The sequence below is a fragment of the Narcine bancroftii genome, chromosome 5 (genome assembly GCF_036971445.1).
Source record: "Narcine bancroftii isolate sNarBan1 chromosome 5, sNarBan1.hap1, whole genome shotgun sequence".
In the NCBI taxonomy this organism is placed as follows: Eukaryota; Metazoa; Chordata; class Chondrichthyes; order Torpediniformes; family Narcinidae; genus Narcine; species Narcine bancroftii.
In genome coordinates, this window is record NC_091473.1 from 154,963,427 (window position 1) to 154,987,245 (window position 23,819).

A 23,819-nucleotide genomic window follows, 5' to 3' on the forward strand; every position below is an offset into this window, starting at 1 on the left:
AGCCGTGACAATATTGAATGGTGGGACAGACTTGAGGGGTCTCAGGGCCTCCTCGCTCCTGTCTCCATTGCCATCTAGGATTTGGAATCAGGAACATCATCCAGTGATTGCACGATACAACTGGAATCAATGGATTGAGAGCAGAGAAATGGTTGGGAGTGGGAGCAGATACTCAGATGTAGGAGTCTGTGGGAAACACCAAGACTGTAGTATTGATGATCATCAATGTGTTCATCTGGATGAACGTGAGGATATCAAGGACAAGGGGATCTGGAACAAGGGGATCGAATGTGATGGATTAGAGCACACATGTCAAACTCTGGCCCGCGGGCCAAATTTGGCCGGCGATATAATTATATTTGGCCCGCAAGATCATATTAAATATATATTAGAGTTGGCCCGCTGGCCGCCGCGCCAGTATAGCGCATGCACACTGAAGGTGAAAATGAAGACGCCGGAGGTGTGGAGGGATCTCAGAGTCCCGAATCCCGGGGATCGGAGCGCCGCACTCAGCCCGTCCGGCTCCCGGACACACAGACGCGGCTGGAGTTGGGGACCATCCTCGCTGGGTCTGCGCTTCAGCGGCGACGCCGGACCGAACGTCTCGTTGGCGATGCCTTCCCCCTCGCTCCGTGCGCGGCGGACCCTGCCTCCCACTCCTTTTGTTGGAGACGAGCCCGGCGTTGTGAAATCGCAGTTTAATCCCTCTCCAACCATGGGATGGGGGTGGGAGCAACGCGCTCTTCTCAGCCAATTCCTCCACCGCCCCGGACGCCGGCGTTTCAACGGGGGGTTCAGGTGCCTTCGTCAGGCGACCGACCTGTTGGTCCAAGACAAGGGGAGAGCGTACAAACTCCACACAGACAGCACCTGAACTCGGGTGAACGTGGAGCTGCGACCCCACATTCCACATCAGGACTGTGTGTAAGATTGGGAGCAGTGAGACGGAAGCTTATTTTGTTCCTGTGATTTAAGCCTTTCTTGGGGTGGGGGGGCGGTTCTTCTCTGACCACTTGCCTAACAATTAACCTAATAAGATGTGGAGTTACCACAATACAACAGTTCTCAATCTTTTTCTTTCCACTCGCGTCCCTGTGCCATTGGTGCTCTGTGATTAGTAAGGGATTGCTTAAGGTGGTCTGTGGGTGGAAAGAAAAAGTTTGAAGACCACTGCTTTAATCATCCCTCATTGACTCGTCATGTGCACGGTTTCAGAACGCTAAAGGAAATAGGCCAATGACAATTTTTCTCAAGCAAAATATTTCAGTAACAATTGGGTCTAGAGCAGTGATTCTTACCCTTTCCTTCCCACTCACATCCCACCTTAAGCAATCCCTTATTAATTACAGAGTTCCGATGGCATAGGGCACACATGTCAAACTCTGGCCTGCGGGCCAAATTTGACCCGCGATATAATTATATTTGGCCCGCAAGATCATTTCAAAAATGTATTAGAGGTGGCCCGCTGGCCGCCGCGCCAGTATAGCGCATGCACAGTAATAGAAGGGCCTAATGGCCTGTTTCCGTGCTGTAATTGTTATGTTATGTTACAACAAATCCCAGAATGCATTGGCGTCAGCCTGCTAATCGCCCCCACCTCCTCTGTTTACGTTGCAGGGTCTCACCGTGGACTCTGGTTTTGGGGCCTGGCCGGTGTCAGGGGAAGCCAAGGCCGCTTCCCAGCACCCGGAACCGGAGGCCTCGGGCCTGACCTCGCCAGGACCATTGCCCACTCCCCCTCCTTGCCGCAGGCCAACTCGCGACTCTCGGTGACAGGGCCGCTGATCCGCCGAGATGCTGCCCTGCAGCGAGAACCGATGCCCCCGCACTGTCGTTGTCCAACCCGATCGCCCGCAAACCCCGCCCTCCCGCACACAGGCCTGAGTAAGGATTATGAACTTTAATCTCAGGATAAAACGATCTTCCAATAGTTTGATGTCACAGTGATAAATATATTCCTGGTTAAAAATGGTCCTGCACCTGGATACAAGCTCATTAGGCATAAAACTTGAAAAGTGTGTAAATCAAAGGATATCTGTACCAATGGAAAAAGGGCATGGCAAATAACCCTGCTAGAGTTCATGCCCACAATCAGTCACCCATTTGATTGTTTCAGGAATCATGTTATTCTCCCACATTCTCAATAGCCTTCAGATTTTACTATTCGACAGCACACTAGCAACATTTGACAAATCCACTATAGAGAAATATTATTTATTGAATATTTTATTTCTCATTTGTTAATGCTTCTGGAAAGAGTTTATCCAAAACTATTATTTAACATTTATTTTAATAAGAAAAAGTTTAACATTACATATGTTGAAAGAAGAGAAAACATGCAGATGTTGTTGAAAATTTTCAATAAATATTTAGTTCGGCCCTCGACTTAGTCCAAGTTTTTAATTTTGGCCCTCCGTGAATTTGAGTTTGACACCCCTGGATTAGAGGATCGAGTGCTGGGATCATGTTTGAGGGGATCAAGTTTGAGGATATTAAGTGCGAGGGGATCAAGTTTGAGGATATTAAGTGCGAGGGGATCACGTTTGAGGAGATCGAGTGCGAGGGGATCAAGTTTGAAGGGAAGGTAAGGTTAAAGACAGGCTCTTAAAAGCAGTGAACTGCAGAAGGTTCTAGATATTTAGCACTATGGATCTTTACAGGCAACCACACAAGCACAGAGGGTGGTGAAGATGTTGTTTGGTATACCAGACTTCATCAGTTGGGGTATTCAGAATAAGGTTAAGGAAATGTTACAAGCTGTATAAAACTTTGATGAGGCCACATTTTGGAGTAATGTACATAATAATGATTGCTTTGATACGGGAAAGATGTGGAGGCTTTGTAGAGGGGAATGCAAGAGTGTGAGGGGATTGGATGGGATGAAATTTATGCAATGTGTCCAGGGAAACTTTCTGCGGCAAATGTGTGGCAAAGCCTTCTGGGAAAGGGCCAATACTGGACCTTGTGCTGTGAAGTGAAGCTGGTCAAATAACTGAGGGATGTGTCGGAGACCACAATTCTATCAGCTTTAAGATAGTCATGGAAAAAGAAACAGTGGTCTTCATATTAAAATCTAAATTGAGGCAAGGCCCATTTTCGCATGATAAGGCTAAGAATAGTTTTATTTTTTTTAAATGGTATCTACAGCACATTGGAAGCTGATTCCAGCCATTGAAACCAGTGCACCCAATTAACCTACTCTTCCCATACATTTTGGAGGGTGGGAGGAAACCAGAGCACTCAGAGGAAACCCACACAGACACGGGGACAGTGTTGGATTTGAACCGGGTTTGCTGAAATAGCTTCATGCTAACCTCAACACTAACTGCGCTGCACATCGTTGACTGGACATACGAGGGGTTCAAAAGTGTGATCAGGAAGGTCCCAGTCGTGTGAGGGGCAGGAACAGCAAGGTAAAGCAACCCTGGTGAACTCGAGCTGGAGAGGCACAGATCAGAAAAACAAAGGGGGGAATATCCGATACAGGCAGACAGGTTTGAGGAAACCTCAAGGAATGTAGGAGCATAGTGAAGAGGGAAATGAGGAGGATTAAATGAGGTTTTTAGATGGTTTTGGCAGTGTAATGGAGAACCCAAAACAAAAACAGGTTCACTTTATGATCAGGAAGGGTATTCATGTGAGAGCCAGAGATGAGAAATAAATATTTGGTGAGTGATTTCAGTCGAACAGGATTAGTAGAAGTGAAGGTGGAGGGAGGTGAGTAAAAATGGCTCTGGGTACACCTGCTTCAACAGTGAGGAAGTGTTAACAGTCTTCAATTGTATCAAAATGGATAAATCTCCAGGAGCAGACCAGGTGCACCCCAGAACATTGTGGGAAGGCAGGAAGGAAATTGTTGGGGCCTTGACAAGTATTTTAACTCATTGCTGAAGACAGAAGTTCCGGATTGGATCTTTGAACATTTGGATGGCCAGGGGAAAGTCAGCATGGACTTGTGTGTAGCAAATAGTGTTTACAAAGTTGATAGAATTATTTGAAGAGGTGACAAAAGAGCAAGGCAGTTGATGTTGTTTACATGGAATTTACTGATGGATCTGAAAAGATCCCACATGGTAGGTTGATATGGAATGTTGGAGCACATAGGATAGATGCACAATAGGCCAATTGGATAAAATATTGGCTCAGTGATGGGTGTCAGAGAATGGGTGAAGAGGGCAGTTTTTAAAAACTGGAGAACAGTGACCAGTGGAGTGCCTTGGGGTTTGGTACGAGGACACTTGCTTTTTACAACGTATTTGGACAAGGGCAACCTGGTTAGCATAGCAGTTAGTGCCAAGCGTTATGACATCAGCGACTAGGACTTGGGTTCGTATCCCGCGATGTCTGTAAGGAGTTTGTACATTATCCCCATGTCTGTGTGGGTTTCCGCGCTTCAAAATGTGCCAGAGGTTGTAGGTTAATTGGGTGTAATGGGGTGGCATGGGCTCGTGGGCTGGAAGAGCCTATTACTGGGCTGTAGGTCTAAATTTAAAAGATGTGCCAGGCAAGTTTTTTTTTAAAAAACAGAAGGTGGTGTGCCAGGAGTTGTGGTGAAAGAAAATGCAATCTTAGCCTTGAAGAGACTTCTAGACGGACACGTGAAAGTGAAGGGGGTGGAGGGATATCCATCATGTGCAAGCACTAGAGTCTTAGTTTGATTTGTGCTTCATGTTTAGCACAGACATGTGGGCCGAAGGGCCTATTCCTGTGCTGGACTGTTTTACATTCTAAACACAATTCAAGCCACAGTGAAGGATGTCAGAGAGGAGATGGAAACACATTGTACACTGCAACAGGTCTAGTGGTATTTCTGGTGTAAGGTTCAGGTCAGACCTTGCCCGACTTGCTGAGTGTCTCAGGCCTCTGATTGTCCCACAGTGTCTGTTCTGACCATCCCCCGCCCTCTTACATTAATCCTGCACTGATCCCACTCCATTCTCCCCACACTCCTGGGAATGATTTACCGTGGTCAGTTAACCCACTGATCTGCATGTCTGTGGGATGTGGGGGGAAACCAGAACTCCCAGCGGAAAACCCACCCAGTAACAGGGAGAACATGCAAACTCCATATAGACAGTGCCAGAGGTCGGAATCATCCTGGGTCTCTTGACATGCGAGGCAGGGGCACTATCCACTGTCACTCTGGGTCAGTCTTGGGAGAGAGATTGGGATAGAGAGAGAATGGGAGGAGATTGGGCGGCATGGATGGGTAGCAGTTAGCACAATGCTGTTACAACGATCGGGACCAGAGTTCAAATCCCGCGCTGTCTGTAAAGAGTTTGTACGTTCTCCCTGTCTGCGTGGGTTTTCCCTGGGGGCTCCAGTTTCCTCCCACCCTTCAAAATCTACCAGGGGTTGTAGGTCAACTGGGTGTAATTGGGTGGCAGGAAGGGCCTGTTACCATGTTGTATGTCTAAATATATTTAAAATTGTCTAGTTTGGGCACCAGGTGGCTGGAGGCAAGGGAGCTGCTGGTGCAGCAGTGATGCTACAATGTGATTGAGAGATTGGAAATAGAGCACTGATCCAACTGCGGAGTCCAGTCCCCAATCTATCCATCCCATCATGACCACCGTCTCCTTCTACCTATTTCTCCTGGCCTGCCGGATGCTTGCTCATCAAGTGCCAGAATGCTCTTTGGGAAGGGGTTGTGGGAAGGATTTCCTCACCTCCCTCTTTGCAAAGCAGACAGTCAGAAGTCTGGCTTGGACAGCCTGCTTATTTTTTTTTTTAAACAGAAACCTGAGAGAGAGAGCTGGCTGCTTTGAGAGAATCAATGCGTCGTTCAGAGCACAGCACAGAAGCTGTCTGTGTGCAGGGACAAAGAGGGTGTGTGTGAGAGAGGTGGGAGTGGGAACTGGGCCCCACCTCAGCCCAGCTCCAGGCCCAGACCCAGCCTGGGACAGGGACAGATCTAACCACCAGTCAGTTCCCTGACCAGCAACGTGTCAGTGAGAGAGGGTGAGGTGGCAGATCACTCTAACTGCAGAACCAGCCCAGCATTTTCTCTCCATTCACAAACCAACAGTTTGTGGTCACAAGTTCGCTCCTCATTATGAGACTAATTCTAATGAGATCTGACAAAGCCAATTCATACCGACGGAAAATGAGTTCTCCACAAGATGGGGCAGCAGTGAAGTACGGGGGGTGGAGAGCGGGGGAGGAGGGAGAAGAGGGAGGAGAGGAAAAGCAGGAAAGAGAGGGTAAGAGAGGGAAGGGCGGGGAGGAGAGAGGAAGGATGGATGTATAGGGGAGGGTAGAAAGGTATAGAGATACAGTGGAGGGAGTGGGAGAGAGGGAAAGAAACAAGTACTGAGGGATGGTGTGAAATTGATGTGTTTTAATTACAATAACAGCATCTGCAGACATGTTTCACTCATGATAAAACCATAGAACTACAGCACAGAACAGGCCCTTCAGCCATTTAGCCCATGTTGGTCTATTATTCCCCCTAGTCCCATCTCCCTGAACTTGGACCATACCCCTTCCATCCATGTTCCTGAAATGTTGACATTGTACCTGCATCCAGCACCTCTGTTGGCAGCTCATTCCCACCTCCCTCTGAGTGAAGAAGTTCCCCCTCATTTTCCCCTTAAACTTTTCATCTATCACCTTCACCCACACCCTCTAGTTCTCATCTCACCCAACCACAGTGGAAAAAGCCTGCTTGCATTTACTGTCTATACCCCTGGCAATTTTGTACTTATGAAGGCATGTTGTTCGGCATGGACAAGATGAACCTCTGGGCCTGCTTCCATGCTGAAGGACTTGATGTCTCCATTGGCAAAAATACTAATAAATAGTTGGGGCAGTGTTTAAAAATTTGTGTATTGGAGGAAATATTTCAGCATGGATTGGAAACTGGCTGTTACACAGAAAAAGGAGAGCTGGAATAACTGGATCCTTCTCAATTCGGAGGGATGTAACTCAAGGATTACCCCCAGTATGGGTTCCTAGATCTTTCTCAATCTAGAGGGATTAAACTCGTGGATTACCCCCAGAACTGGTTGCTGACCTGCATTTATTTGTCACTTACGTTGATCACCTGGGGGCACAACTGTTGTCCATGATACAAAACTAGATGGAAGCAGGTGGTCAGTCCACTGCATTGGATACTGTTGGGGTTGGGGGAAGGGGGAGTTCACCTTTCAGGGACCAGCAGCACCAGGTGGGTCAGGAGACAGCAAGCTCTGAGGATCAGTGGGAAGGGTGGAGTCAGCTGGAGCTATTGTATAGGTGACACCATGGTTAGAGGGGCAGACAGGAGGTTCCACAGGGCAAGAATGTCACCAAGATGGTGCTTTGCTCTGCCTCCCCCAGATGCCAGGGCCTGGGTGGTTACAGAACCTTGTCAAGGGGGAAGGTGAGCAGCCAGAGGTCACTGAATAATGCCATCAACAACATGGGTAGAACGAGGTCAGATTTTTCAGATTTCTTGTCAGAGAACATATATAACATCACAGACAACCCTGAGATTCCTTTTTCCTGTGGCCACAACAGAATTACCACTTAGTGGTAGTGCAAACAATAAACTGTATACATGTAAATAAAAAAAACTGTAAACAAACTGACTGTGCAATGCAGAGAGAACAAAAAGACAATCAATAAAGAGCAGAATTGAGAGTCCTTAAACAAGCCCCTGATTGAGATTGTGGTTGAGGAGTCTGATGGTGGACGGGGAGAGGCTGTTCCTGAACCTGGTGGTGCGAGTCTTGTGGCACCGATACCTCTTTCCTGATGGCAGCAGCGAGTACAGAGCGGGTGCTGGGTGACATGGATCTTTGATGATTGCTGCTGCTCTCCGACGGCAGCGTTCCCCTTGATGTTCTTGATGGTGGAGAGGGTTTTGCCTGTGATGTCCTGGGCTGTATTCACTACCTTTTGCAGGGCTTTAGACTCAGGAGTATTGATGTTCCCATACCAGACCAGGATGGAGCCGGTCAACACACTTTCCACCACACCTCTGTAGAAATTTGCCAGGGTTTCTGGTGTCATACCAAACCTCCGCAAACTCCTGAGGCAGTAGAGGCGCTGATGAGCTTTCTTCATGATGCCATTAGTGTGTTGGGTCCAGGAAAGATCATCTGAGATAGTGACTCCCAAGAACTTAAATGTGCTCACCCTCTCCACCTCTGATCCCCAATGATCACTGGATTGTAAACCTCTGGTTTTCCTTTCCTGAAGTCAACAATCAGCTCCTTAGTTTTGGTGACATTGAGTGTGAGGTTGTTGTTGGTGACACCATTCAGCCAAGTTTTCAATCTCCCTCCTGTTGGCTAACTCATCCCCTTCCTTTATACAACCCACTACCGTGGTATCGTCGGCAAATTTGTACATGGTGTTATTGTCATATCGAGCTAAACAACCAAAAGGTGTAAAGTGAGTCGAGCAGGGAGCTAAGAACACAGCCCTATGGTGCTCTGGTACTGATGGAGATTGTGGAGGAGGTGTTCTTACCAATCCTCACTGATTGTGGTCTGGAAGTGAGGAAATCCATGATCCAATTACATAGTGGGGTGTTGAGGCCCAGGTCTTGGACTTTGCTGATCAGTTTTGAGAGGAAGATGGTGTTAAATGTCAAACTGTTGTCGATAAAGAGCATCCTGATATATGCATTTTTGCCGTCCAGGTGATCCAGAAGTTTGTGTAGAGCCAGTGAGATGGCATCCACTGTAGACCTGTTACTATGGCGGATGGTAGTAGATCCTGGGAATTAATTTTAAGGATCTGGGAACAAAACCAAAAAGGAGGTCGTCGAGGAGAGTGATCTTGGTGAGACTCTCAAAACCACATGCCAGTGAGGTTGGGGTGACACAGTTGGTGTAGCGGTTAGCACAACAGCTTGACAGCACCAGTAATCTGGTCCAGGGTTCGAATCCCACGCTGTCTGTAAGGAGTTTGTACGTTCTCCCCTTGTGTCCATGGGTTTTCCCCAGGGGCTCCAGTTTTCTCCCACCCTTCAAAACATACCAAGGTTGCTTGTTAATTGGGTGCAATTGGGCGGCATTGATTTATGGCTCAAAATCACCTGTAACAGTTCTGCATGTCTAACATCATTTTTAAAAATAGAAAGATAGGCCAACTAAATATTGGAGATGAACTGGTGTGGGGGCAGGGATTCAGGTTCTTGGAAAATTCAGATCTCTTTTGTGGCAGATATATGATGATCAAGGGGAATTGGAGGGAGAGTGACCAATATACTGGCTGGAAGACTTGCTTGTGCTTCTTGGGAAGGTTTAAATGATCTCAGGAGACTAGGATATTGTGTGCCCAAAACAGAATGTTGCTGAGAGACGAGCAAGACTGGCAGCTGAATGTTCAAGGATACAGAAGCGAGAGGCGCAATAGAGGGGCAGGAAATGGTGGGCGAGGGAGGATTTGCCTTTTTGATAACAAAAGATATAGCAGTGCTTACATAGGAATTTGCAAGAAGTTTGTATGTTCTCCCCGTGTCGGCGTGGGTTTTCCCAGGGGCTCCGGTTTCCTCCCACCCTTCAAAACCTACTGGGGGTTGTAGGTCAACTGGATGTCATTTGGCGGCATGGGCTCGTGGGCCGAAAGGACCTGTTTCCGAGCTGTATGTCTACATTTTTTTTAAATAAATTACATTTTTAAAATATATTTTTGGGGATCATCCAGTGAAGCAATATGAGTAGAACTTAGAAACAAGAAGGGTATGATCACTTTTATAGACCCTCAAATAGTCCACAGGAAATGCAAGAACAGATGTGTAGGAAAACTGCAGATAGCTGTAAGAATAATAGGATAGTGTAACAGGGAGATTTTAACTTCCTAATATTGACTGGGGCACGAACATTATAAAAGGATCTTATGGGGTGGAATTTGTTAAGTGGGTCTGAGAGTTTCCTCAATCAATAAACCGAGGCCCCTGGTAGAGTGGGGTCTACACTGGTGTTTGTCTTGGGGAACGAGACCAGGCAAGTGACTGGAGTGACAGTGGGGGAGCTCTTTGGGTCCAGTGACCTCAACGACATTCATTGTAAAAATAGTTGTGGAGAAAGGTGGGACTGGTCCATGAAATTAAAGTCCTTAATTGGGACAAGACTGATTTTGGATCAGTGAGGCAGGAACGTGTAGGTTGACTGGGAGAGGATGTTGGCAGTTGAGAGGACAAGAAAAAGTGGGGCATTTTTTAAAGTGAGATAGCAGGAGTTCAGGCACTGTGTATTCCTTTTGGGGTGAAGGACCAGGCTGGTAGGTGTAAGGAACACTGATTAACAAGGAATACTTGTCAGGAAAAAGGAGGCTTATCTCATATTTTATCAGTACAGATCAAGAGAACCCCTTGATGACTCCAGGAAGTCTACGTGTAAACTTATGGTGGAACTCAGAACAGCAAAAAGAGGACATGAGATGGAGCTGGTGGGCAGGATCAAGGAGACTCTGCAGGAAGATTCAGTGAAAAAGTGGGTGGTAAGGGAGAGAACTGGTCCCATTAAAGATCAACAGAGCTGCCTTTGTGAGGAGCCACAGGAGATGGGCAGGATTTTAAATAAATACTCATCACTGTGGGGGAGATCACAGACACCAGGGAATTGAAAGAAATGAGAAGTAAGGTGCTGATCCATGTTAGGACGACCAGGAAGGAGGGATCAGAAGGCTTGGAGCATACGAAAGAGGTCAAATCCCAGGGCCTTAAAGGAGTGTATCCTCGCTCCTTGTGGGAATAAATGGCAGAGGCCCTTGATGAGATATTTACATCATCTTTGGCCGTAAGAGCAGAGAGTGGCCAATGTGGTGGTGTGAAGGAGAGTAGCAAGGCCAAGCCAGGCAACAAGAAGCCAGAAGTCAATGGTTGAAACATTGCTGGAGATGATTGTGAGGGACACAAAGTGGTCAGCATGCGTTATACTTGGGATATTTTGTCTCACAAAGCTGACCAGGAGCTTTGAAGGCAGGGCAGTGGATGCTGTATATTTGGACTGTAGCATGGCCTTTGACTAAGTCCCACATGGCAGGTTCATATGGAAGGTTAAATCATGTGGGATCCAAGGGGAGCTAGTCCATAGGATTTAAACTGGACAGCAAATACGCATTGTTCAGGATGCTCTTTATTGATTACAGTTCAGCATTGTACACTATCATCCCCTCAAAACTGATCAGCAAACTTCAACACTCCAACTCCAACGCCCCACCGTGAAATTGGATCCTGGATTTCCTCACCTCCAGACCACAATCAATGAGGATTGTTAAGAACATCTCCACAATCTCCATCAGTACCAGAGCACCACAGGGCTGTGTTCTTAAGCCCCTGCTCTACTCACTTTACACCTATGCCTGTGCAGCTCAGTACAACAGCAACACTATATACAAATTTGCTGACAATACCACGGTAGTGGGTTTTATAGAGGGGCGAAGAGTCTGCTTCAGGATGGAGATTGAAAACTTGGCTGAATGGTGTCACCAACAACAACCTCACACTCAATGTCACCAAACTAAGATGCTGACTGTTGACTTCAGGAAGGGAAAACCAGAGGAATACAATCCAGTGATTATTGGGGATCAGAAGTGGAGAGGGTGAGCACATTTAAGTTCTTGAGAGTCACTATCTCGGAGGATCTTTCCTGGACCCAACACACCAATGGCATCGTGAAGAAACCACATCAGTGCCCCTACTTCTTCAGGAATTTGTGGAGGTTTAGGATGACACTGAAAACCTTGGCAAACATCTACAGATATGTGATGGAAAGTGTGGTGACCAGCTGCGTCATGGTATGGTACGGAGACACCAATACCCCTGAGCATAAAGCCCTCAAAAAGGTCGTGGACACAATCCAGGACATCACAGGCAAAACCCTCCCCACCATGAAAAATGTCTGCAGGGAAAACTGCCGTCGGAGAGCAGCAGCAATCATCAAAGACCCACCCCCCCAGCACACACTCTGTTCTCGCTGCTGCCATCAGGAAAGAGGTCTCGGTGCCACAAGACTCACCCCACCAGGTTCAGGAACAGCTGCTCCCCCTCCACCATCAGACTCCTCAACCACAAACTCAATCAGGGACTCGTTTAAGGACTCTTCTTTGCACATTATTTACAGTTTACAGCTACTGATAAAGTAGAAATTCTGCCTGACCCACAGGAAAAGGAATCTCAGGGTTGTACGCGATGTGATCAATTTGAACTTTGATTAATGAAAATTTATTTTTTAATATTTGTGCAGTCAGTTTGTTTACATTTTTCTCTTGAGTACAGTTTACAGTTACAAATAAGTAGAAATTCTGCCAGGCCCACAAGAGAAAGAATGTGATATCAAGGAACTATAGAACATTATAACACAAGAACAGGCCCTTTGGCCCTTCTAGACTGTGCTGAACTATTATTCAGCTTCGTCCCACTGACTTGCACCCTGGACATAGCCCTCCATACCCCTACATGGACCCATCCAAATTCTTCTTCAATGTTAAAGTTGAGCCCACTTTCACCACTTCAGCTGGCAGCTCATGCCCACTCCCACCACTCTCTGGGTGAAGAAGTTCCCCCTCATGTTCCCCCTAAATGTTTCCCCTTTCACCTGTAACCCATGTCCTCTGGTTTGTATCTCACCCACCCTCAGTGGAAAAAGCCGACCTACATTTACTCTGTCTATCCCTCCTGCTCATCATTTTAAATACCTCGATCAAATCTCCCCTCATTCTTCTACACTCCAGGGAATAAAGTCCTTATTGTATTCTGACAATTGACTTGAACTTTGAAAGGAGACAGAGGGTAGTAAAGTGGAAAGATGTTGTTCTGAATGGAGGCCTGTGACAGTGGGGTGCCGCAGGAGTTGGTACTGGATCCACTGCTATTTGTGATCTTTCTCAACAATTTAGATGGCAACATTGTTAACAAGATTTATAAATCTGCAATGACACCAAAATTGGTTGTGCCATGGACAGTGAGGAAACGTATCCAATTTTACAACTAGACCTCGATCAGTTGGGAAGGTGGACCAGGAACTTAGCTCTGACCAGTGTGAGTTGCAGCACAGGACTTAGACGTTGAATGATTGGGTCCTGAAGAGTGTTGTAGAACACCTATGGGTACAGGTGCACACTTGCCTTCACTGGGTAGGGTATACAAACGTTAGGCACTCATGATTCAGACATAGTGAGACCACACTTGGAATACTGTGCACAGTTTTGTTCACCCACAAACAGAACCTAGAACCTATAGCACAGGAACAGGCCCTTTGGGCCATGTTTCTGTGCCAAACATGATGCCCAATTTAAACCAAAACTTTGTTTTGCATACCTCATCCATATCCCTCTCTTGGCTCCATGTTCATGTTTCTGTCTAGAACCATCTTAAATGTTTCTTTAGTATCCAAAGTAACATTAACTAAAAAATGCTCTAAAAATGATCCAAGAAGTTATAGATTGATAAGCCTAACATCATACTCGATAAGTCTTTGGATAGCCATTGACTGATTAGGTATAGTCAACATGGATTTGTGTGGTAGGTCATGTTTAACCAAACTTACTAGGTTACCAGGAAAGGTTGTGTAAGTTGCTAAATGGAGTTTAGTAAGGCCTTCAACAAGGTTCCACATGGAGGTTAGTCAGGAATATTCAGTTGCTTGGCTCATGGTGAGGTAGTAAACTGGATTCAACATTGGCTTCGAGGAGAAGCCAGTGAGTAGTGGTGGTAGTTGTAGTAACATGGCACAGGGATCGGTGCTGGGACCATTGTTGTTTGCTGTCTATATCAATAATCTGGATGATAATGTGGTAAATTGGACCAGCATGTTTGCAGATGGCTCAAAGATCGGAGGGGTTGTGAACAGTGAGGAAGATCTGGACCACCTGGTAAAATGGGGTGAAACATGGCAGATGGAATTTAATGCAGTCAGCAACTAACAGCAAAATTTAATCTTTTTAATAGATACTTTGTTTAGATATTTACAAATTAGGCATTTTATTAAAGTAGGTGAGGATGAATATAAAATTAATTTGTTTGCAGATGATGTGTTAATATATTTAACACATCCTAAAGAATCTTTGGGGCAACTTCAAAATCGTTTGGAACAGTACGGAGAAATGTCAGGTTATAAAGTTAATTGGAATAAAAGTGAAATATTACCAATTTCAGGTGAGGACTATTCAAATTACAGATTACACAATTCTGGTGGTCTAATAAAATTAAATATTTAGGTGTATTTGTGGATGTTGATTATCAATATTTATGTAAATTAAACTATGTACCTTTACTATAAAAATCAAATTTGATCTGAATAGATGGAAGGATTTACCTTTAACTTTAATAAGGTGTGAAGTGTATTAAAATGAATATTTTTCCACATATTCAATGTCTTTTCAATCTATTCTTTGTTTACTTCTAAAAGTTTTTTAAAGAATTAAATGCGTCAGTGTGACTATTTTTATGGAAAAGTAAATGATCTAGAGCAGGGGTGGCCAACCTTTTAATTTTACATTTTTAATTTAGACATACAGCACAGTAACAGGCCATTTCAGCACCCAATTAACCTACACTCCTGGTACATACACATGGCCTGAAATGGCCTGTTACCGTGCTCTATGTCTAAATTAAAGATTAAAAGTTAAAAGGTTGGCCACCCCTGATCTAGGGTATCATTACTAAAATTGGCATTAGGAAGACACCAATTACCACATTTTCAGAATTATTATGAAGCTGCTCAATTAAAATGTATTAAAAGGATGTTTGATATTGATCAATCTCCTATATGGGCTAAAGTTGAATTAGCACAGATTTCTGAATCTAATGTTCATCAATTTATATATAAGTGGAATCCCCATCTTTTACAAAATTATAAGTTACCAGTATTGAGACATTTAATGGAGATTTGGTATAAAAGAGATCAAATTATAGGGACTAAAGGTCAAATTTCAGCTAAGACTCTATTGTATCAGAATAAAATAAAATAATTAGTGATTTAAATTTTTAGTGAATAATTACTATTTGAAAACTTGGGACCTGAAGGATATTAAACTTGTGGAGGATTGTTTTGAGGCGGGTATGTTTCTTTCTTTTACTAGACTTAAGAAAAAATTTGGGATACTGCCAAATTCTTTATTTGCATATTATCAAATGCGTGCTTTATTAATAGATAAATTTGGATGTGATTTGACATTACCTAAACAAACTAAATTTGAAATTTTAATTGTTTATTGTGTAAAAAAGAGTTTATTTCTGAAATGTATGCTTTCTTACAAGAGAAGATGATTAAGCCAGATTTATATAAAACAAAGAGTAAATGGGAGAAGGATTTATCTATTTTAATATCTCAGGAGGAATGGATGACTATGTGTGAAGATAGTGTAACTAAATTGATTAATGTGAGATATAGTTTAGTCAATTCCAATTTCTTGCATCATTAACTCCTAAGAAGTTAAAAAGATATGGCTTTAGTTCTTCAGATTTGTGCTTTCATTGTGGAAAACAGATTGGTACTTTCTATATTCAGTTTGGACCTGTGAAAAAGTCAAAACTTTTTGGGAAAGAATTATGGAATTTTTGGAAGGTTTATTCAAATTCAAATTAACACTTGATCCTTTACTTTTCTTAATGAGTTATACTACAACCTTAACAACGGGTTTAAGAACGGACAAATTTCAAATGGCATTTATTCGCCTGGCTTTGGCTGTAGCCAGGAAATGTATTGCAATCACATGGAAGAATGATATTGAACTGAATATACATAGATAGCATAATGAGTTGAGATCTTGTATTTACTTAGAAAAGATAACATATAATTTACATAATAATTATTCCTTTATTAAAATGTGGACCATATTTGAAATGTATGGGTTTGGATATATCTTCAAAGCATTTTTTTTAAGATGTTAAGGGTTTGGCACACTCCACAGCAATGGATAATTTACCGAGCTATGTTTTTTGCTCTTTTTGTAGAGGTAGTTAGGGGTGGGATGTAGGGGGGGTGGGGGGAGGGTGGGAGGGGGAAGGGAAGGGGAGGGGGTGAGTAGTAGGGGGATATTATGTATTTTGTAGGGTTTTAGTTTCTATCTGTATTTTATATCATAAAGATTTAAAAAACCAAATTAGGCATTTTATTCAGTCCAAATTTTCTGATTTTCCTTGAATTTCTGGTGAATATACTTGATGTATTTTTTAATTTGCAATTTTCCCATGGAGGATTAATATCAAATATTTATAATAATTTAATGGATTTAAGAATGGCCTCAATGGCCAGGACTAAGAACGATTGGGAGTGTGATTTGAATGGAACATTCTCGGACGAGGATTGGGACACAATTCTTAATGTGATCAAAGAATCTTCATTTTGTACAATACATTGTTGTTATTTAAGGTGGTGCACAGAATACACATCTGAAGTTAATTTATCTCGATTTTATCCTGATATGGATCCATTATGTGATAAGTATAAAATTTGAGATGCTTGATTGATTTGTATGATTTGGGAGTGTCTGAGCTTCGAACATTTCTGGAAAGAGATTTTCCAAACTTTATAACGATTCTTAAGACTAAATGAGAACCATGACCTTTGATATTTTTGTCTGGTTTTTCTCTGGAAGAGGAGATATCTCTGTCCTCAACCCAGAAGAGAATCGAGCTTTTGCTTTGTTGATAGCAGGACGAGCAATTTGGATGAAGTGGGAAGATAATGTTTCACCCACTCACCTCAAGTGGTTACATGATGTCGCGGGTTATTTAAGTTTGGAAAAATTAGATCTAATATTAAAGATGCAAAGTGTGAATTTGATAAGATGTGGGGCCCAATCATGGATTGTTAGCATAATCTGAGGATTGAAGTGGGGTGGATGTTCCAGGGACTTCCTGCCTGGTGTCTGGGGGCCGCTATTCAATCAGATAACCTTGGTTTTTTTTTGGTGGGGGGGAAGGTTGGATAGATTAGTAGGGAGAACAAAATTCCTTTCTTCCCTTTTTATTATTGACAAGTAAAGGAAGTTTAACTACAGATCACGGATCATGTCACAGATCAACAAGATCACGTCAGGGAAGGACAAAATATCTTCTAGAAGGGAATTTTACATGGAGTATTTGTATAACTTTTGTATTCAATATTGATTTTGGACACAATACGGGTTATGATTTAATTGTTTAATATGTCCTGGATGAAATACGTTCCCTAATAATCATGGTTCTGCTTCTCATTGACAATTGATATGAGACATGTATATAATGTGATTTGATTTATGTTATCATTAGTTTACTTTGTGTTAAAGCTTTTTATTAAACTCAATAAAAATATTTTAAAATGAAAGAAATTTAATGCAGACAAGTGTGAAATGTTGCATTTTGGAAGGACAAACTAAGAAAGGTCGTACACGGTGAATGGTCGGGCACTGAGGGGTGCGGGAGAACAGAGGGATCTGGAAATACAGATACATAATTCCCTGAAAGTGGCGTCACAGGTGGACAGGCTTGTAAAGAGAGCTTTTGGAATATTGGCCTTCATAAATCAAAGTATTGAGTACAGAAGTTGGGACGTTATGGTAAAGTTGTATAAGACATTGGTGAGGCCAAATTTGGAGAATAGGAAAGATATCAATAAGATAGAAAGAGGGCAGAAAAGATTTACTAGGATGTTGCCCGGACTTCAGGAACTGAGTTACAGGGAAAGGTTAAACAGGTTAGGACTTTATTCCCTGGAGCGTAGAAGAATGAGGGGAGATTCGATAGAGGTATATAAAATTACGATGGGTATAGACAGGCTTTTTCCACTGAGGGTGGGTGAGATACAAACCAGAGGACATGGGTTAAGGGTGAAAGGGGAAAAGTTTAGGGCGAACAAGAGGGGGAACCTCTTCACACAGAGAGTGGTGGGAGAGTGGAACGAGCTGCCAGCTGATGTGGTGAATGCGGGCTTAATTTTAACATTTAAGAAAATATAGATAGGTATATGGATGGGAGGGATATAGACTGGGTGCAGGTCAGTGGGACGGCAGAACAATAGTTCAGCACAGACTAGAAGGGTCAAAAGGCCTCCTTCTATGCAGCAGTGTTCTATGTGTTTTCATACTACCCCTGGCAGGCCATTCCAGACACTTACCACCATCTAGATCAAAACCTGCCTCACATATCTCCTTTAAATTTACCACCCTCCCTCACCTAAAATCCATGTCCTCTACTATGTGAACCTGGGAAAAATAGACTCACTATCCTCTAAATGGCCCTCATAATTTTATTAACTATCAGGTCTCCCCGCAACTACTGACGCTCCTCAGAAAACAACTGTTTGCCCAACATCTCCTTGAAGATCATACCCTCCAATTCAGACAACAACCTTCTCATTCTCTTCTGTCTCCTTTCCAAAGCCTCCACATCCTTCCTGTAACGGGATGACCTAAATTGCACACAAGTGCAGCTCAACTCAATTTTATGTTGCTGCAATGTGACCTCCTTATTTTTAAACTCAATGCCCTGCCCAATGAAGCAAAGCATGTCATATGCCTTCTTTACCACCCAGTCTACTTTCAACAATCTATGGACTTGGACCCCAGAACCCTCTGCTCAATAGAGTTCTGCCACTTACTGTACATGCATTCCTCTTACATCTGACTTTCAAAAATGCGACATCTTACACTTGTCTGGATTAAACTCAATCTGCCATTTCTCAGCCTATATCTGTAACTGATATAACCATATAACAATCACAGCAAGGAAACAGGCCATCTCGGCCCCTCTAGTCCATACTGATATACAGTATATCCTTCGATAGCCCTCTGCACTGTCCACGGTTCCACCAATCTTAGTGTCAACAGCAAACATCAACTCATCTACCTACTTTTTAATTCAGGTAATTTAAATATATCACAAACATCATGGGTCCCAATATCCATCCCCACAAAACACCACTGGTCACAGGCCTCCAGTCATAATAACACCCTTCCACCACTACCCTCTTCTGTGGGCTGGGCAATTCCAAATCCAAACTCCCAGTTCACTGCGGATCCCATGCATCTGAACCTTCAGGATCAGCCTATCATGAGAGACCATAAGATATAGGAGTAGAAGTAGGCCATTCAGCCCATCGAGATTCCATCATGAACTGATCCATTCTCCCACTCAGCCCCACTCCCCTGCCTTCTCCCCAATAAACTTTGATATCCTGACTATTCGGATTCCCATGAATCTGTGCCTTAAGTACACCCAACTTAGTCAGACATGCACTAAAGTCCCTGCTCTCATCAACCACCTTTGTCACCTCCTCCCAAAACTCCATCACATTTGTAGGACACGACCTGCCCTTCACAAGGCCATGGTGACAGTCGCTAATCTGGCTGGCACTTGGAGAATGTGTATAAATGCTCTGCCTAAGTAGCAACACTAATAATTTCCCCACACTGATGGGAGACTCGTTAGTATCCCTATGTCCCTTCTTGAACAAAGCTACAACACTGGCAACTGTCCAGTCTTCTGGGACCCCACCTCACTATAGGAGTGATGTCATTTAGCTGGAAAGATTCACAGGAATTTTAAATAAAGAGAGTCTCGATACACTGGGACGTTTCTCCATGGGTGATAGGAGGCTAAGGGGAAATGTATAGAGATTTACCAAATCATGAGGGACGGAGATACAGTAAGTAGTCACAGTAATTTTCCAGTGTGGGGAGTCTAAAGCTAAAGGTGATAGATATAGGTCAGAGGGGAGGATTTAAAGTGGAATGTGGGGCATCCTTTACACAGAAGGTGGTGAGCCTGTAAAAGAAGATCGCAGAAGGGTTTGTCGAAGCGGGGACAGTTCTAATGTTTAAAAGACAATGCAAAAAACACCAAATGCTGGAATCTTGATTGAACAATGAGAGGCTGGAGGGGCTCAGCGAGATAAGCAGCATCTGTGGAGAGAATTGATCAGGTCAGTCTGCGTTTTGGGCCAAGACCATTTAGACTGGTACACGGATAGGAAAGGCTCCAAGCAATATGGGCTGAATGCAGACAACAAATTGGTCACTATGGACATTGGGCTGGTTTCCCTGCAGTCAAGCTCTAACATGCTGTAACCGTTCCAGCTGACTGACATCCTTCTTAATGCTAGACAATCACAACTGGCCACAAGGCTCCCAGTGTGGCTGCACCAACGTTCTGTACCAATGCAACGTGGCATGCTGTACTCCAGCCCTTCTTCTCCACTCAAACTATCTGCCAGAATAAGTGGTAGAGGAGAGGATGATTGTAAAGTTAGAAAGCTTACAGGAATATTGACCAAGCACAGGGACTAGCTCAGAGAAACAACATGATTGGCACAGATAAGTTGGGCCGAACCACCATTTCAAAGTTGTAAGACACCATGATTCTGACAGTCTGCATCACCATCCGGATGTTCTGCTTCCCCCATTCCAGCCTGTAACCCCTTAACTCCAGGTCTGTTCCCCGACTCCAATCTGTTCCCCCCCCCCCCCCCCACCATTGCCAATGGTCTATTTCACACCCCCCCTTTCTCCCCCAACTCCATTCGGACTGTTCCCCCCACTCCAGACGGGATGGACAGGGGTTTCAAGCTGGGACTGGAGCAGTGGGAGCAGGTTTATCAAGCACCAGAGAGACTGGAAACAGGGCTAGCACCAACTGGATGGGCAGAACAGCCTCGTGCACTCGGAACTTGTGTGATTATCGTCTACATTTGAACGTCGCCTATGATTGTTCTCGCTTCAGTCGCCCTGCCCTGAGGGAGCTTCGCGACTCGCGCCCTGCCGTGAGGGAGCCTCCAGTCCCAGCCCGACGTTCCCTACCGAGGATCCCGGCGCTGCCCGGGAACGGGCTCTCAGCCCTGGTCTTCGGGCCGGGGAGCGAGGCTCACGTCTTGATCGGGGTGACCCGAGGGAATGGAGTGAGCGGGTTAACCCCTAACTGCCCGCTACCGCACTCCGTCCGAGTGCTCCGCACACACCTTGCGGACCATTGACAGACCGTGCGGCGCAGGGCAGCGCTGGCCGCCTGGGAGCCACATCCATCCCCTCACGGCCGTCACCCCATTGCTGGCCCACGCCTGAGATTTAATGTCCAACTCTGCCAACTGCAATAACTGACAATATCCTGCTGAGGGAGGGAGAGGGGGGGGGGGAGATGGGGAAGAGGGGGAGGGAGGGAGGGAGCGATAATGGGAGAGAGGGGAGGGGGAGAGGGCCGGTGGGAGAGAATGAGCTGGGAGTGAAGGAGATGAAGGGAGATTGTGCGTGTGAGGAAAGAGAGGGAAATAGTGAGAGGAAGGGAGGGTGGAGGAGAGGGAGATGGGGAGAGTAACGGAGTGGGAGAGAGAAGGGAGTGAGAGTGCAAGGGAGTTAGGGTGATGAAGGGAGATGGTGAGGGTGTGTGTAGAGGGGAGACGGAAAGGGTGAGTGAGGGAGAGGGATGAGGGGAGAGGGATGAGGGGAGAGGGATGAGGGGAGAGGGATGAGGGGAGAGGGATGAGGGGAGAGGGATGAGGGGAGAGGGATGAGGGGAGAGGGGTGAGGGATGAGGGGTGAGGGGTGAGGGATGAGGGGTGAGGGGTGAGGGATGAGGGATGAGGGGTGAGGGGAGAGGGAAGAGGGGAGAGGGTGGGGGAGAGGGAAGAGGGGAGAGGGTGGGGGAGAGGGTGGGGGGAGAGGGTGGGGGGAGAGGGTGGGGGGAGAGGAGGGGGGAGAGGAGGGGGGAGAGGGTGGGGGGAGAGGGTGGGGGGAGAGGGTGAGGGTGAAGGGGAGACGGTGAGGGTGTGGGAGAGGGAGAGGGGTTAGGGTTAAGGTGAGGGGAGAGGGTGAGGGATGTGGAGAGGGTGGGAGTGAAGGGAGAGGGGTGAGGATGGGCGTGAGGGGAGAGGATGGGTGAAGGGAAAGAGTGGGGGTGAGGGGAGAGGGTGAGGGATTTAGGTATGGGAGAGGGTGAGGGATTTAGGTGTGGGGGAGAGGGTGGGGGATGTGGATATGGGAGAGGGTGGGGTGACGGGAGAGGGCTGAGGGTGGGGGAGAAGGGAGAGGATGGGGTGAAGGGAAAGGGTGGAGGTGAGGGGAGAGGAGTGAGGGATTTGGGTATAGGAGAGGATGAGGGGTGGGGGGTGAGGGGAGAGGGTGCGAATGGGGGGGGGGGGCGTGTGGGGATTACGGCAGGGACGGTGCGCCTGCGGCTTGGTCTCCACTTACCTGCCGCCGCGCTACTTGTCTGGAGCAAGGCGCAAGCGAGTGCCAGGGTGCAGAGGGAGAGGTGCCGGCAGCACCGTTTCACTTTCCACCTGGTGTCAGACCTGCCCGTCATGGTGGCCAGTGTCCTGAGCGGAGAGGTCGGAGAGCAGAGAGCGAGAGGCGAGCGCAGGTCGGAGATCGGCTGCTGGTCCGGGCAGAGGGAAGTTCACAGGTCCATAAGCGCCGGCTCCACAGCCTCAGCCACTCGGTGCCCGGTCCTCGGAGCCCACTCGCCGGCGCTACTCCCACTGGCAACTACAGGACAGCGGGCAGAAGCGTCACGGCTGTGGGAGACCACGTCCACACTGGGGGAGGAGAAAAGGGGGGTGGGGGAGACGGGATGGGACTGAAGAGGGGGCTTGAATGGGGGGGAGGAGGAAAGTCGCAGCCCGTCAGTCACAGCAGCGAATCAGCCTGAGGTTGAATCGGCGCGAGTTCCATTGGAGCGTCTGGGAATGTCTACATATCAGTGGAAACCGGCCCTTCGTTCACAGTTTCGCTCAGGAGAGGGTGGAGGGGGAGAGGGAGGAGGAAGGAGGTGGAGGAGGAGGGGGAGAGGGAAAGGGGGAAGACAGGGGAGAGGAAGAGGGGGAAGACAGGGAGGGGGAAGGGGTGAGGGTGGAGGGGAGATCGGGAAAAGGGAGAGAGGAAGTGAGGGAAAATGGAGAGGGAGTGAAAGAGGTGTAAGGGAGGAGGGAGAGGAGGGTGTGAGGGAGGAGTGGAAGAGATGAGAAGGGGAACGATAGGGGAGTGGTTGGGGTGAGGTGGAAAGGGAGGAGGGTTTGGAGGTGGGGAGGGAAAGGAGGGAGGGGGTGAGGGAGGAGGGGAGAGGGAGGGAAAGGAGGGAAGAAGTGGAGGGGAGGGGGAGGGGAGAGGAAGGAGTGGTGAGGGGAGAATAGGGAGGGGTGGGAGGAATGATTGGGGTGGGGGAGAGGAGGAAGGGAAAGGAGTGAGAAAGGGAGGGGAGGGGGAGGGAGATTAAGGAGGGGGTGAGGGAGGAAGGGAGAAGGAAGACGGAGAGTAGGTAGTGAGGGAAAGAACAGTGATGTAGATAGGGCAGAGGGAAAACAAAGGGAGATCAGGGGAGGGAGTAAGGGTGGAGAGAGAAATAAGAGGGAAAAAGATGAGGAGAAATGGAGGGGATGAAGAAAGGAGAGACTGGGGTGGAGAGATGGAAGAGGGAACCAAAGTGGACGGAAAGAGAGCTATGGCATGTTGGCCTTCATAAATCAAAGAGTTGCGCATTGAGTGTAGGAGTTGTGATGTTATGGTATAAGACATTGGTGAGATCAAATTTGGAGAATTGTGTACAGGTTTGGACGTGGAACTACAGGAAGGATCTCAATAAGATAGAAAAAGTGCAGAGAAGATTTACTAGGATGTTGCCCAGACTTCAGGAACTGAGTTACAGGGAAAGGTGAAACTGGTTAGGACTTTATTCCATGGAGCATAGAAGGATGAGGGAAGATTTGATCGAGGCATTTAAAATTATGAGAGGTATAGACAATAAATGCAAGCAGGCTTTTTTCCTCTAAGGTTTGGTGGGATAGGATCAAAGATCACTGCAGCATTGTTCAGCCCATTCAGCCCTCGATGTTGTGCCAACCCATTTATTCCAACCAAAAAAATTCTATACCCTCCCTATCTCATAACCCTCAATGTTACTTATATCCATGTGC

The 23,819-nt window shown here is 46.1% G+C and overlaps 1 protein-coding gene across 4 annotated transcripts in view; it reads right to left on the reverse strand.

Moving 5' to 3' along the window:
- col11a1a (collagen, type XI, alpha 1a) overlaps positions 1–22,421 on the reverse strand; it is a 376,434-nt gene extending 354,013 nt beyond the window's left edge. For 3 of the 4 annotated variants that reach the window (XM_069939457.1, XM_069939458.1, XM_069939456.1), the window contains exon 1: positions 22,102–22,421. In XM_069939457.1, coding sequence (XP_069795558.1) covers positions 22,102–22,213 — 112 coding nt within the window. In that variant the 5' untranslated portion in view covers positions 22,214–22,421. The remainder of the gene's footprint in view (positions 1–22,101) is intronic. The other variant, XM_069939459.1, reaches the window with a different exon arrangement.
- Positions 22,422–23,819: the final 1,398 nt, after the last annotated feature.